General features: G+C 54.4%; 5 protein-coding genes across 5 annotated transcripts; 1 reads left to right on the forward strand and 4 right to left on the reverse strand.

The window, feature by feature from the left end:
* Positions 1–1,026: 1,026 nt before the first annotated feature.
* On the reverse strand, positions 1,027–2,544 carry LRP88_02726 (uncharacterized protein; the record flags this gene model as incomplete). Its single annotated transcript, XM_083239366.1, has 1 exon — positions 1,027–2,544. One exon carries the CDS (start codon positions 2,542–2,544, stop codon positions 1,027–1,029), a length of 1,518 nt encoding a protein of 505 aa, XP_083104496.1.
* A 2,919-nt stretch (positions 2,545–5,463) lies between these two features.
* Positions 5,464–6,706, reverse strand: LRP88_02727 (TFIIIC subunit 6 family protein; the record flags this gene model as incomplete). Its single annotated transcript, XM_083239367.1, has 2 exons — positions 5,464–6,531; positions 6,584–6,706. 2 exons carry the CDS (start codon positions 6,704–6,706, stop codon positions 5,464–5,466), a joined length of 1,191 nt encoding a protein of 396 aa, XP_083104497.1.
* Positions 6,707–7,319: 613 nt separating this feature from the next.
* LRP88_02728 (imidazoleglycerol-phosphate synthase) lies at positions 7,320–9,025 on the forward strand (the record flags this gene model as incomplete). The annotated part of the gene is made up of 2 exons (XM_083239368.1): positions 7,320–7,442; positions 7,499–9,025. 2 exons carry the CDS (start codon positions 7,320–7,322, stop codon positions 9,023–9,025), a joined length of 1,650 nt encoding a protein of 549 aa, XP_083104498.1.
* Positions 9,026–9,433: 408 nt separating this feature from the next.
* Positions 9,434–10,382, reverse strand: LRP88_02729 (acyl-CoA N-acyltransferase; the record flags this gene model as incomplete). The annotated part of the gene is made up of 3 exons (XM_083239369.1): positions 9,434–9,641; positions 9,695–10,179; positions 10,242–10,382. 3 exons carry the CDS (start codon positions 10,380–10,382, stop codon positions 9,434–9,436), a joined length of 834 nt encoding a protein of 277 aa, XP_083104499.1.
* A 1,764-nt stretch (positions 10,383–12,146) lies between these two features.
* LRP88_02730 (uncharacterized protein) lies at positions 12,147–14,494 on the reverse strand (the record flags this gene model as incomplete). The annotated part of the gene is made up of 3 exons (XM_083239370.1): positions 12,147–14,030; positions 14,277–14,293; positions 14,380–14,494. The coding sequence occupies 3 exons, from the start codon at positions 14,492–14,494 to the stop codon at positions 12,147–12,149; spliced, it is 2,016 nt and encodes a 671-aa protein (XP_083104500.1).
* Between the last annotated feature and the right edge of the window lie 592 nt (positions 14,495–15,086).

Below are 15,086 nucleotides of genomic sequence, written 5' to 3' on the forward strand. Positions count from 1 at the left end.
GATTTCTCCAGGGCGAGCTGACGGGAAGGAAATCCAAGGCTTAGAAGTGTACGATGCGTCGGGCTACACCAGGACAAAAGACTGGGAAAACACAGCCGGTACTCGCTTCGCCTGTTAGATTATATGTTGTCGATGGCGTAGAGGCACTCTCTAAAGACCCGGAGTCTCGCTTTTCTTGTATCACAATATTGCTCCTCCTCCCCTTTGTTTCTCAGCTGCTGAGATTGTATCCTCAACACAAAAGGGTGTACAACACGCCTAAGCCCGCTGCTCTCTGCTTTGGACTCTTCTCTCTTGTCCAACCTTCCTATAGATGTTTAAACAAAGATACACAGCTTCAAAAAAGGCAAGCCCACTCTTCCCTTGGCATCTGCTGTCCCGCCTCCAAACCCCGAATACGAAGACACGACACGTGCTGAGTTGCCTGGAGCGGTGAGTTGCTCCATCATGGCTTCAAGGGTCCACAGGCGCAGGTGCAACAGGTGACGACGGTGGAAGCAAGGCCTTGTTCAGCTCAAGTCTCACAACCCTTCGTCTTGTTCCAGAAACATGAATTCGTACAAATCAAGTCTTGATCTATTCGTGGGCTAACAAAACAGTTGGTATCCGGGTATCAGAAGCCCCATCATAAACGCAATCCATCATCCAAACAGCAAAGCAAAGCCATCCATGGCCTCTATCCCACGCAGCGCGCCCTATCGTATCTCTCCAGTAACCCCAGGCATCGTAAACAACAAGCCAAGACACCCCAACCAAGGAAAACAAGAAACAGAAAAAGAAACACCCCAGGGCGATGCCCTTTCTAGATGCCAACCAGCCGATTTTCCGGCCCATGCCTATAGTTCCCACACTCATCCAAATGCGATCGTTCGTCCGTCCCTCTACCCCCGGTTGCGCCGTTACTCCGGCCATCCCGGGGTGGATCGCTTTTTGTCTTTCCAAGTTCGATCCGCGTGTGTGAGATCCGCGAAACAGCACTCTGTGTAAACGCCAGTGGAAAGCAAATTGGTGTCATGCACCTCGTGTCTAATACCAAGTCCCCTTGGGATCCAGTTTGTAGAGAATCTTGCACTTGCGCGTCTGGCACATCTTTGCGCGATCCAATCCCTTGAACCTAGGGCCATCGGGTCCTGTGACGTAGTGATATTGGCCAAAGAAGCGCCACTGACGGGGGTCGGCCAGCGAGTAAACCTCATCACCCCAGCGGCCGCCGAAATGGAACCAAGAGGTGGGTGCGTGCGGGTTCGACGCGGCGGGAATGAGGCTCTGAGGCTCTCGCGGGTCGTCGTCATCCTCGTCAACCTCCCTTGTATAGTCGTAATTGTATGCGTAGTTGTTGAGAGCGGGATCCCAGAGAGGTCCCTTGTCCGTCACGTCCTTCAGGAGCTTGAAAGGCAAGATGTAGGCGTGGACTCCGGGGAGTGCGTACATGGCATGCGAGCCAACTGCCGAGTAAATGACGGGTCGGTCGCCACGCTTCTCGACAGCCTCAAAGGCGTACGCCTGTCCACCCTCGTGTTCCGAGAAGAAGACTCCCCGGGGTGTACCGTGTTCGAACCGGACCATGCAGTGCTCCCAGTCGCCCACATGGTTGCCAAAGCGAATGTTTAGGACCGTTTGTCCCAGGTTGTAAGAGTAGAAGAAGAACCAAAAGGCATCGACGATACCAGAACCCTTGTCAACAACGATGAGCACTGCTGGCGCATTCGAGTAGCCATTCTTGTCAGGCTTGTGTCCATTGGTTCGGATAGGCTCTTGCTCAGAACGGCGGTCCTTCTGAAACTTGCGGTTCCGGGGGTCATTAATCCGGTGAAGAGGGTGAGACTTGTCGATATCGTACCAAGTTGTGGGTTCTCGGAGCTCAGGGTTTTGCTCGGGGTTGCCCGGAGGCGTGTTGTTGTCATCGTGGTTGCCCTCTTCCTCATCGGGGAATGGCTTGGGGATGTTGTGATGGCTGTGCAGCCAGTTCGGGCGGTCTTCGACGTCGTCGTTGCTCTGAAGAATAACCCTGCCAGTAACCTTGTTCAACTTGTGCAGGTTATGGAGAGTCCACTTCTCGGTCGAGTTGAGAGGTTTGTCGTCGACCTGGACAGTCATGTGCTCGACATGCTCGCGGATGTCCGAGGGCCAGAACTCTTCGCCAGAGTAAAGGTGAACCAAAGGTGCGTGCTTCATAACATAGTCGGGAATGTCGCGAAGGATCCTTCGGCGGTGGTGGAGGTTCCTCTTGGGGTCTTGACGAGGAATGTTCTCGGGCTCCCAAGACAGAGACCGACGCTTCAGCTCACCCCATTCGGGCTCGTCCTCGTCGTGGTTTTTGCGCGCGGCAGGGTCGCTTCGGAGATGGTGCAGTCCACAGACACCAATCCAGCGGCAGGCCTGTCGATCCCAAAAGTAGGGACTGCTGTCGACCCAGCGACGGTCTCTTAAACGCTTCTCGGGGCCCTTGTCGGTTGGATCAAGTACACGAGGGGCCAGCCATGCGCCGAACGATATCAGGAGCAAGAACGCCAGTAAAATGGTAAAGCGGCGTAACCAGTACATGGTTTCGGCGAGCGACGAGCCGGTTTCGGCCCGGAAGTTGTATGTATGTAGGGGTCGGAAGGAATAGTGTCTCCTGGATAGGTATATCACCAGGACGGTCTCGGCGTCGAGCGAGGCCAGAGAAGAGGAGGGGAGGAGGGGAGAAGATAGGCCAGCTATATGAGCATCACGAAGGAACGAGGGTATTCACGACGCCGCTGGCGGCAAGTCGTCCGGGGGGGAGGGCTGGACCGAGGGTTGGGTTGGAGGGATGAGGAGGAAAGAAGCTGCTGCACGAGACGAGAAAATAGGAAGGGTCCAGAGAATGACGAAGGATGCATCCCCTTCAAGAAGGAAAAGACAGCGCTCAACGCCGTGGCCGTGGGATGGGGGATGGATGCTAAAGGCATGGATTGGCGGGTGAAGGTGAGACGGAAGAGGTGGAGGCGCTAGAACCGCAGCCCACTTAGGTAGTGCTCCACTTGGAGAGAGGTACGGGTACCTTTCCAGGACTCTTCTGTCGCGCGGGGGGGGAAGGCACGAATCGAGGGGCCTGCCTTGCCGTTGTTTCTGACCAAGCAGCGCAGGTACGAATACGTATACGTTATTTACAGAGGCAGGTACAATCCAAAAGTGTTGCCTTGCGAGCGAGAGGAGGCTACACCGTATAACTACGCGGTGGATTATGGCCCTTGGAAGCCTTTACACGGAGTAGCAGGTAGAAGAGTATAGCCTATCCGTCAATGTGCTTGTTAGCACTCTCTTCAGGTACCGTAGCACGCTTTATGGCGAAATCGCCCTCTAGTTAGATAGTGCCTGACTATCATGGGCAAGAGACCAGGTCGGGCCAGGTACCAAGCGGCACTTCTGGCTGTACCGTATCTCACAACTCTGTGTTGGAGTTTATTGACGCCTCGTCAGCCATTGAGCGCCCTGCCCCCGTATCTACTCGCCTTGTCTCATACCTCGGGTACCTGGCATCCACTGCTGATCTTCCTGTATTCCACCGAGGCGAAGAATAAGAAAGAAAAAAAAAACAAAAGGCTGGCTGGCTACGGTCTGTCAAACCGGATCCTCCGCCGAAGGGACAGGGCAAGGCAGGGACTCTTGTCCAGTGTTTTAGCGCCTCGCCAGGGATGGAAAAAGGCCGCTGGACCCCTCTCCGCGACAGGCTTCCCCTCCTGAACCCAGCGAGGCTTTGTCAATCATGCACAGTGGCCCGGCGGGCTAGACCGCTAACAGTCGTCAAGAGTACCAGCCTCTTCCAAGGCCGAGACCGCTACCGTGCATGTATTGGGTACTCGACCGCCACTAAGCAAACCACAGCCACCTCCTACAGGCTGTTTTGCCGCTGCCTACTTGCCCGCCCGGAAAGCACATCTGCCCTCCGAGGCTTCACCGAAAAAAAGCGGGAGCCTGGCGATCTCTCCGAGGAACGTATCCTTGCTTACGACAACAGATACAATCAAGACAAAGCTCCCTTTGAAGCATCACGAAGACGGCACAGCAGACAGACGGCTTCACGGTGACATACCTTGGAGGGAGAGAGGCCCGGTCATCAGACGCCATCCTCCCCAACAAATACAGCACAAACCGCCTGCAAGGACAACAACTGCACGGTGGAGGGGCTGGCCCGATTCGTCTATGGCAGCGACGCCATCTACCTCCCCGATCGAGCGAGCCTGGGGTCAGGGTCCTGGCCTGGACGGAGTTCCGTACCAAGGGAAGCCAGCCAGCTGTGGGTGGGTTGGGTTGGGTGACCTGGTCACTCTCTACCCGCGAGTCACGAAGCATCAGAAGACAGATGAGCAAGTCATTCAGTGGCAGAGAGTCACTCAGCCCATGAGATTAGCTCACGGGCAGAGGCAATGGCTATTCCAGATAGTGAACATGCAGATTTGTCGCATAGATCCGAGACAATATCTTGGTTCAAGCGATCCCTGACAATCGTCCGAAACACACACACTCAGGGTACCAGGTCGGGTCAGGTACACTGAGGTATGTGTACACGGCCTAGATCTTCGAGTAATGCGCAGCCTTTGTCTGACAACACTTCAGCCTGGCGTCGACCTACTATTCTCCCACGTTCTGGAGTCGACCCCATCTCTCGGAATAGCGTCGCGCTGGCCGGGCCGGGCTCTAGTTCGCCGCTCTCTAACTGTTTCCAGGACTCGACACATTTGCCATGTAAAGTCAAAAGAGTTGGGCAGCTGTAATCAGCAATCCCCTGAGCAAAAACGGGCGAGTCGTTCCCTCTTCGCGATAACAAAGAGAGGCAAGGACATATCGCCCCATAACAGCATGGCAGCCATGGTCTTTCACCGCACCAACCACAGGCTCCCGAATGATTTCCCCCGGACTGTCATGAGTTGAGCGTCGCCCTCCACCATGGCTCCAGAATCAACCCCGGTCTCGGCCCAGTGACTCTCTATTCCGACGAACCTGTCACTCCCACACCAGCATGACCTGAGTCTTTAGCCAACCGTTTAAACCCCTCCTTCATGTCGACCGTGGCCAATAGTGGCATCGTCGCGCAACGCGTGGGTTTCAAGAGAAGCCTTACCGCTTCACCGCAAGTGCCACGCGGCTTTCTCGTGATCCATTGCCATTCGCGCTGCCGTATTGCATCGCCCTGTTGTGCGCCGTAATAGTCCAGCCCGCAGGAGTCCAGTACGCATCCAATACGAAATCTAACAATCAAATCACAACCAAGTCAGCACGCACAAGTCACAATGACGATTTCATCCATATCCATTGTAGGCGCATGTTGCGCCACGGGTATCATAATCATGCGCCGGTAGAGAAAATCATGTCCGTATCTCCGCTTCCGCTGCTCAACCAAGGCCTTTCAAGAAGCCCTCAACTCAATCATGAGTTGTTCTAAATCGATGATTGGGTATCGCTTTGACGAGATCTCGGCATTGGTCGCATCTTGCCCGCCTAGTCTGCCATTGACATGTCACCGTCGTCGTCGTCGTCCGTCTCACTTGGGTTGTCATTGTCCTCGTCATCGTCCATACCGTCATCCTCCCTCTCGAAAAGATCGTTCCATCGGCTGGGCGTTGGCGTCGATAGAGCCCCTTCTTGTGCGGAGCTGCTGAGATCTCCCCTCGCTGATGTTGCTCTGCGTCCGCGACCACGACCCCTTGGTCGCCCAATTTTTCGTCCGGTTCCGCGTCGGCGCTCGCGCTTTGGGATAACTTCCTCTCCGTCTTCGTTGAACATCCTCCTCCTTCGCCGAGGCTTGTAATCAGGGTCTCGGTTGTCCTTGAAATCCTTGCCCTCGCCATCCTTTGCCCATACTGTGACCTGGTCTGTTTCGCCCTTTTGTTTCTTGAGCGCAATCAAATTCTCCAAGAATCGCGTCTGCTGAGCTCGTTCTCCTGATCTATCCTTGCCGACTGGGATTCGAATGTTCCACTCCTCTCGAATAGCCGCCAAAGGGTCTTCCCTAGAAATCTTTGGCTTCACCAAATTTTCGGTCGTAGTAATTCTAGACGCGCAGGCGCCAAGAAAGTCGATATTTCCATCCAGGCGGCGTAGAGCAGGCAATGGGTTTTCGTTGTCGCGTGCCGCAAAGATGGCTTCTGTGCCGATGATTTCGGCCCATTGTCCCTCGAAAACGCGGCCTTTGTATGCTATGACGGGGTTTTGGGAGTGAAGCTCCAGTATTTGGATATCTTCTGTATCGTCCTGGTTCTTGTCGCCGTCCTCCTCCCTCGCGTCTCGCGCATCCACGCCCTTGCCCTTGTCGTTGTCATCGTTGTTGTCATTGTTGAGCTCGGGGTCGATCTCGGGTTCGTCGTCGTCGGCCTCGGGCTCTGGTAGCGGCTCGTTGTCGTTATCATCGTCGTTGTCTGCTTGATTATCCCGGCCACCGATGCCCTTCATCTGGCTAGGATTATGGTCTAGCCAATTCTTGTAGTATCCTCCCCGGCTGTGGTGAGGTGCCCTGGATTGTCTGTCTTTGAATTCGGGATATGAAAGCTCGAGCGTCAAGTAGTAGGTCTAGAAAATATCAACACCAGGCAAATGTTGGTGGGTTGGGGTGTATGCGCACCTCGGTCTCGGTGGTGGAATACTCATACTCCCATTCTTCTTGCTCGTCTCGTTCTAGCTGATCTTGAATAGTGAGAACAGCCGGCGTGTCGGCTAATGTAGTCTCGTCCAGCGATGAAGCCATACTGCCGGCAGAAGAAAGAGAGTGAAGCTAAAGCTTGGAGTAGCTCAAGATGAGTTCAGGGCATCGAAGGATGACACCAAGGAGGAAACTCCCCCGTTGGGTAGCCTCGACAAACGAAGCCTTAGGTTGTAATAGTGGAGGAATGTAGAGAGTTGAAAGAAGGCGGGAAGTTGTCGAATCGCGGAACTTTCGGATAGCTAGGTACTTGCCAATTGGAGAACAGACAATCCAAGGTCGCGCAAGCTGGAAGTCGGTCACGGGTGGCACTTGCAACTGGAAAGAAAAGTCAATGGCTGCGACTGCGACTGCGACTGCGGCTGCAGGGATTAGGCGGGGCAACTCAGTCCAGGGCGCGACTGCCCCGCTATCGCAGTTTGAATTTCGAGTCCTGTCGCATCTCGACAAGCCTCATTGGACTCAGACTTAGTCACATCTTGACATTTTCAAGATACCTCCTTTTTGACTCAGACTGGGCGTTTAGAGCCTCAAAACTTAATTGTCCTTCTCTCCTCTCTTTCTTGTTTGACTTTCCTCTCTCCTGCTACGGCTTGATCTCTCATCCCCACTCCTCCTCACGCATCTCTCCCCTACTGCTCATAATATCTCGGGCAAGATGCCCACTGTTCACCTGTTGGACTATGTCGCCGGCAACGTCAGGAGCCTGGTGAACGCCATTGAAAAGTCGGGCTACGAAGTCGAATGGATCAGATCACCAGAGGAGGTCCCCAAGGCAGAGGTTCGGCGAGTCTCCTTCCGTCTCTTTGTTCATCATGACTGACGCTCGTCTTCTAGAAACTCATCCTCCCCGGTGTCGGCCACTTCGGCCACTGTCTCTCACAGCTCTCCCAGGCCGGATACCTCGAGCCCATCCGGAAACACATTTCGGAGGGCAAGCCCTTCTTCGGTGTCTGTGTTGGCCTTCAGGCTCTCTTCGAGGGCTCAATCGAGGACCCGGATGTGCCCGGCCTGGGAGTCATCCCCGCGGCTCTGGACCGTTTCGATGACTCGACGAAGTCAGTCCCGCATATTGGGTGGAACAATGCCTTTACTGGAGGAAAGGCCATGTACGACCTCCAGCCCGACTCCAAGTACTACTATGTCCACTCGTACAAGTGTCCCTACAAGCCGGGCGAGCTCGAGTCCCAGGGCTGGGCTGTAGCAACAGGTACCTACGGCACCGAGACTTTCGTAGGCGCCATTGCCAAAGGCAACATCTACGCAACACAATTTCACCCGGAGAAGTCTGGAGTTGCCGGTCTGAAGACTCTTCGCGCCTTTCTCACTGGCGAAGGTCTGAAGAACCTTGGCACTGTTGTTGACGAAGTCGTTGCTAGTGCACCGGTCGAGTTCAAGGACAGTCTCACACGACGAGTCATTGCCTGTCTTGATGTTCGCACAAATGACCAGGGCGATCTTGTTGTCACCAAGGGCGACCAGTACGATGTTCGTGAGAAGAGCGACGACCGCAGCGTACGCAACCTTGGCAAGCCCGTTGAGATGGCTAAGCGCTACTATGAAGCTGGTGCCGACGAGGTGACCTTCCTCAACATCACTTCCTTCCGAGACTGCCCCATTGCCGACCTTCCCATGCTCGAGATCCTCCGCCAGACGTCTCGCACCGTCTTTGTGCCACTGACCATCGGCGGTGGTATTCGCGACACCGTGGATACGGATGGGACGAAGGTGTCGGCCCTTGAGATCGCCACCATGTACTTCAAGTCGGGCGCCGACAAGGTCTCGATTGGCTCTGATGCTGTTCTCGCTGCTGAGGAGTACTACTCCCTCGGACGCAAGCTCTTTGGCAACACGGCCATTGAGCAGATCTCGCGTGCCTACGGCATCCAGGCTGTCGTTGTCTCCATCGACCCCAAGCGCGTCTATGTCCCCAAGCCCGATGCCACTCGTCACAACATCATCAAGACGAACTTCCCTGGCCCCAAGGGTGAGGAGTACTGTTGGTACGCCTGCACCATCAAGGGTGGCCGTGAGACCCGTGACATGGACGTTGTCGAGCTTGTCCAAGCCGTTGAGGCCATGGGTGCCGGCGAGATCCTCCTCAACTGCATCGACAAGGACGGCACCAACAGTGGCTTCGACCTCGAGCTCATCAACCAGGTCAAGGCCTCCATCAAGATTCCCGTCATCGCCTCGAGCGGCGCCGGAAACCCAGGCCACTTCAAGGAGGTGTTTGAGAAGACCACGACCGATGCCGCCCTCGGCGCCGGCATGTTTCACCGTGGCGAGTACACAGTCAAGCAGGTCAAGGATTATCTACAAGAGCAGGGACTCAAGGTGAGACAGTTTGAGGAGGGTTTTTAGATAACTATTGGATAGATCAAATGCAATAAAAGTTATAGACCATGCTACAGAGTGCGATAGATTGATTTCGTATTGTTCCTAGTCACAGGAATGTGCTACATAGAATTTTCATACTAAAAGCCAATAAAGCAAGAGACAAAGGCTGGGTACAGGTACATCCATACGCTCCAACACCTTGGAATCCATAGCATCAACAAAGAGAGATGCGCCAAAAGCCCTGGGGATATTGTGATTTTCTGCAACTCAACGCCCGAATGCTACCAGACGTCTCCGAGAATAGCAGAGCAAACCGCCGAGCGAGCCTCCAGATCAAATTTTGGTAAACACCAACGAACTAGAACGACATAAGAGAGACGTAGGAAAAGGCATCCTTCCACTCCACCAACTCCGTTGAAGTAAAAATGACACCTACAGCTCCATACCCATCAGCATCCACCTCTTGCTCGTGACGTCGAGGTCATGAGCCCAGTGATCAAGGGTAATCATGTCGAAGCCAACCCACTGTAGACTCTTGGACAGAGACCGCGCCTCATCCACAGGGATGCGCCTATCAATGCAAGTGACAATGTGGGAGCAGTCCAGAGGACCGTCAGCCAGTTCGATTAGGGCCATGAGACTAGGTTTCAAGTCAGCATAGATCATATATATGGGGGAAACAGAAACACATACGCCTTTTTCAGATCTCGGCCAAGAACGCCTTGGATGTCGAAGAAGACAAAGAGGGTCTTTTCCTCTCCGTCGTCAGCGACAAAGGCACGGAAGCTCGCACCGCCGGCATAGTCCCACATCTCCAGCCAGGCAGTAATGTCGTAGCCGGGCAGCTTGTCGTCGGAGAGCTGCTTGAAGTGTTCGGGAAGCCGGTCATCGGGCGGCGGCGTTTGCAAATAAGCACCAGACAGGCCGGAGCCATTCATCGACGAATTCCTCTCACCGTGGAAAGTCGCCTTCATGGACTCACAGAAGAATCTCTCACATTCTTCCCTGATCGAGAGTGCTGCCCCCCCTCGTCGGGCCAGGCGCCGGCCTGGGATCTCGCGCTTCTTGCTCTTGGGCAGAAGGGCGAGCTCGTTAGACGAGGTTAGTGCGGCGAGGGGGGGGCTTGTCGGAGGGGAGGGTAGGCCTGAGGAAGGGACCTCAGGAATACCACTCGGCCCCTGTAAAGAGTCAGCGACATGTGATGGTTTTGACGAAAGGGAGGAGAGAGCGTACCTGCAACCCCGGTAGTGCAGTAGTGGAGGCCCTTGAGGTTGGCGACAGAGTCGACGATGTAGCAAGAGGCAAGGACATTGACCTTCTGGGCAACGGCCTCGCCGTAATTACTACTGTAATTCAAATTTTGGGTTTTCATTGGCGCCATTGTTGATGATGTTGTACGGGTGCCGGACTGAGTGGCGATGGTTGACGTGAATTGAGGGTATGAATCGGCAGAAGAGAGCTTGGTGGTGTTGTGTGACTCGTGCAGATTTGTTGTCAAAAACTCAGAAGTGGTTGGGGACAGGTGTTGAAATATTTGAATTCGACGGTTGGTTCTCGTAGAGACGTTTGCGATGAATGGCAACTGGGCAGGAATGTCTCGGTCGTTGCTAGACGGTGGAAGAGTTGGGTTTTGGGCAGCGGTGAGTTCTGGGACGGAGGATGGATGTAACGGTGGAACAAAGGAAGGGACGGGGGGAATTTGAACCTCGGGGTGCTCGGGGCAGGAGAGAGAGAGGACCCGGATGTGTGCTGCGGGCAACTGGCTCTCGGTGGGTCCTCGCCTGAGGCTCTGGGCTGGATTTTTGACCTTTGTGGCGGGGCCTTTGCCACTGTAGCAGCAAGGCTAAGGAGTCTGCAGACAAAAATACTTTGGACGCTTGTTTGGCTTACCAGCCCGGCACAATCTTGTCTTTTCTGTCCAAGCCCTACGCAACACTAACGCGAACGCCTCCACACAGCACATGTCCAAGTCGACTGGCCTCCGGCTGTCGATCACCGCTGTCTGCAGACAGCTCAATGCAACCAATGACCAATCCAATCCTTCCGGATATCCATGGCCTGACTAACGGTTGTGAAAGTCCGACACAGCACAGCGCAGTCAGCGCAACGTCCACGATAACAGATACTCGGAAAGGGAAGACACGCCATGGTTGATTCCTGTCGTCTACCGGATGCAGCCGCAACATTAGCCAACCACTAGGAAACAGACACCAGAGGATGGGAAGCAACGCTTGTCTCAGCCGCACAGTTCTGTGCCACCGTTGTCTCGCGAAGGGTCTAGAATTGGTGTCTGCATTGCGCATCCTGCAAGTGGGCGCTTACCCAAGACCATGTCGCAATCAAGTGCCACACAAATCATCACGACCCTCCACAACCTCCACCATTATGGCATCATCGCCCAGGAAAGGGTCTCCAATTTGCATGATCACAAGGAGAAAGAAAAATCTGATATGACTCAATCTTATCTGCATTCTCCTCTTTTTCAAATTGACCCTCCACTTCCGTGGCAATTGACAACAACTTCATGATCACTATGATTCATTCCAATCTCCTTCTTTCTCGGTGCTAAAAATGTCAGTCTCGGCCCTCCTCCGCCCGCCAAGACTAGCCCCGGTCGTGTAAGTTGATTGGTGGACTGCCACACTCTTCACCATCCAACCCCGCGTTTTGATGCGTCCTCTTCCTCCCGGGGGAAGCTAGGGAAGGTTTCCGGCTCAGACTATCACCAAAGCATCCATATCCATGTTTTTGGCAGCGTTTATCCTGCTCGGAAGATGCAGCCAGAGTTGCAGATCAGCAACCCGAATATCCAAACCTGGCTTATCCCGACCTCACGTGAGAACACCATGCATGAAGCTTCCCAACTACACTCGTTGACCAAGCCAAGACAAAAGCGTTATCTTTATCCCTCTCTTCAACGGGAACCCCTCAATATTTGCATGATGACATGCCCATCATATCATGGTCCATCAGTCAGCTTCTCTATCCTGTCTTCACGTCTATAACCATATTTCTCAGCCGTAGACCGACACTAGTATTACTATCATACAATGTATCCCACATCTTCCACGTCACGTATGTACTATCCTAGACATCTTATATTCCAACGCATCCATCCATCCATCCATGTGTTCTTATCGTGCATTCATGCATGTCGTGCACTGAGGCTAGCAAAAGCATCAGGGCTGTGTCGACCATTCGTCCATGCAAGATCCAGCCCAAGGTTCATGCTCTCACGGCTCCTTGCAGCAAAAGGATCTGACGTAGTCGTCGTGTTGGTGTGAACTGCGGCTGCGGGAGCGGCGCTCATAAAGGGGTTCGTGCTCGCCGAGAGTGGCTGAGAAACGCTGCGATTCTGTTGCACAGGTGCCACAGGCGTTTGCATTGGCTGATGCTCGGGAATAGTTGGTGGTTGAGATGACTGCATCGGCTGTGTCATAGGGTTCAGCGGCTGTGCAGGTTCGGGAGCTGACTGTTGGGGAGTCATCTGAGGATAGTTGTTGAAGAGGGCCATGATCGAGGCTTTATCGGGTCTTTGAGGTTGATAAAACTGTTGCTGTTGTTGCTGTGGCACCTGTGGTTGTTGGCTATAGAGCTGTTGGCCAAGCTGTGGTTGACCAAACGGATTATTGCCTGCTTGCATCTGGGGCTGTGGCTGGGTTTGCTGAATCACATTCTGCTGAACATACGCCTGTTGGCCCATCTGCGCAGCCGGTTGGGTAGCATTCGCAAAGAAAGGGTTTGTCGCCGTTTCGGGAGGGTTCATGGGCGCTGGACTCTGATATACAGCAGAGCCCTGGAAGACAGATGGGCTCTGGAACGAGGTCTGCGTCTGTTCAGGAATCTGCCCAAGGCTTGGTGATGCGATGCGAGTCGGGGAGCGCGCAAAGGGATTGTATCCTGCTTGGCCCTGGTTTGTATTGACCGAAATGATCGAATTGGGAACCTGTTGCGGTTGCTGCTGGATGGGGTTTGTGGCATTCGCAAAAAATGGATTATACCCAGTAGGCTGGGTTTGTATTGTCTGAGGATATGCCATGTTGTTATTAAATCCCGCCGATACGAAGCCATTCGGCGTCGTGGGAGCTGAAGGAGCTATCGCCTGCTGGTAAACCGCGGGTTGCTGAGTTGGCTGTGGTGCAGGCCCTCCTGTGTGGTGGGGGAATAGAGGTTGCTGAGGAGAAAGCGACATATTCTGGAAGGCCTGGCTGAAGGGGTCGGTCTGTTGCTGGGCGGCCGGGGCACCGAAGGGGTTCGTCTGGCCAAACACATTCCTGTTCTGGAGACTTCCCGTAGACTGCGCTGTCTGTGGTTGAGCCGAGCCCAGGTTGTCGAACGGGTTCGTTGAAGCACTCGAAGGCGTTGTTGGTCGGTCTGTGGCTGAACGAGTTGGAACACTCAATCCAGCACCAAGTCCCAGTCCTCCAGAGGTTGGCGTCAGAGGCGTCAGAGACCTCGACGTGCGCAGAGTCTGTTCTCGTGGCGAGGGTGTAGGAAGAGGAGAGGGTCGGCCACCACCCTCGCCCAGGCGCACAAGGGTCTCGATCGCTCGCTCGATGTTACCATTGACACCCTTCAACACCAGCGCGTTCCGTTTGGTGTCGTTAAAGCCCATGTCGCGAAGCCTTGTCAGCTTCTGTTCCATATCATCAGGCTGGTCGAGGTCCAGTGTCGCACCGAAGACCTTGGACGGCTTGTTGGTTAGCCTTGGGGAAGGGCTTCGCACATCCTGAATGGCCGCGATCGACCTGGCCTCCTTCTTCGACTTGGACGACAAAGGGAAAATGGACGAGGCTGATCGAAAGCCAAACTTGGTCGAATTCTTGGGAGGTAGAGGAGGAGGCACACCCTCACCTAGGCTGGGCGATTTGGGCTTCCCAGCCCCAGTTACGGTGTTGTTCATATACTTCTGGCGGATGAATCGCTCCATGGCCGAGTCGGCTTCATCGACGTCGACGGGGACGGGTGGCTTGCGATGTTCTGGGTTGTAAATATTGTTCGATGTGGTATTTCCAACCTTTCGCATATTCTGTAGGTGTATGAGTAAATTGATGGCTCTTGATTAGACACTTGGGTAGTCTGGCTGCTCACGTCGACTTGTTCGTTGCTCCAGCTATCCATACTTAAAGACTTGACCTTAGAGATGTGCGTGCCCAACTTTCGATGGATCGCGGCACATCTCATACACAGGAAAACGCCCAACTGATGTCCGCATTAGCTCGATGTTCGTCGCGGAGGGTACAGCATGCAGCGCCATGCCGTTCGAGAATCTTACACTCCATGATGCCCAAGCTGAATACAGCAGATCATGTTAGCGAGACCATCCACATTTCGAGCACGGTGTCCCGGGCAGACATCGAGGCATATTTGAGGCATACCTGGATTGCGCGCGTGACAGTCGGCGCACATATTGTTGCCCGGAACATTGTGGACGAGCTCCTGGAGGGCCTTCTCGTTCCGCGCCTGCTGGCGCTTGCTCAGCATGCCTGACATGATGGCGGGGTCTAAGCAGATGTGGTCTCGGGCAGTCTCTCAGGAAAGCACGATGCCAGGAAGATTATAGTCGGGTGTAACCGTGTCGAGTCGATCGCGGGGACGAGTTCCCCGATGCTCGCGAAGGACAAGATTCGGCGGGCGGAAGATGGAGACGGAGACCAGAGGCCGGAACGGGGTCGTCGTCGAGAACGGAAAGACACAGGGGATCAAGGATCAAAGCGATGAAGCAACGAATAAAGCAATGATTAACGGAAAGCCAGGCGAAGGAGAGACGGAAAGAAGATGCGGATTCAGCCGCTCACGAAACCCAGAAGGCGAATCACGAGAAGGAAAAGAAGGAGGAGGGATGGAAAACTCAAGGAGACGACGGGGAGGCTATTGCACGAGGATAGCGTCCCGTCGCGCTGCTGTGTGCGATTCAGGTCCAAGCGGTACAGCGGGTGCAGGTGCGGGTGCAAGTGCAGGTGCGGGTGCACTTGCCTCGCCAGGGCGTCCGGTACGTGCACCTGTCAGGGTTTGGCCTTCCTTCCGGGCAGGCCAGAAAAGGGGAATGAGTGCTCCAGCAGAATTGGCTGGGCAGGCTGGCAGG

The sequence above is a fragment of the Fusarium phalaenopsidis genome (genome assembly GCF_050370095.1).
Source record: "Fusarium phalaenopsidis strain FUZ10S chromosome Unknown contig_32286, whole genome shotgun sequence".
NCBI lineage: Eukaryota > Fungi > Ascomycota > Sordariomycetes > Hypocreales > Nectriaceae > Fusarium > Fusarium phalaenopsidis.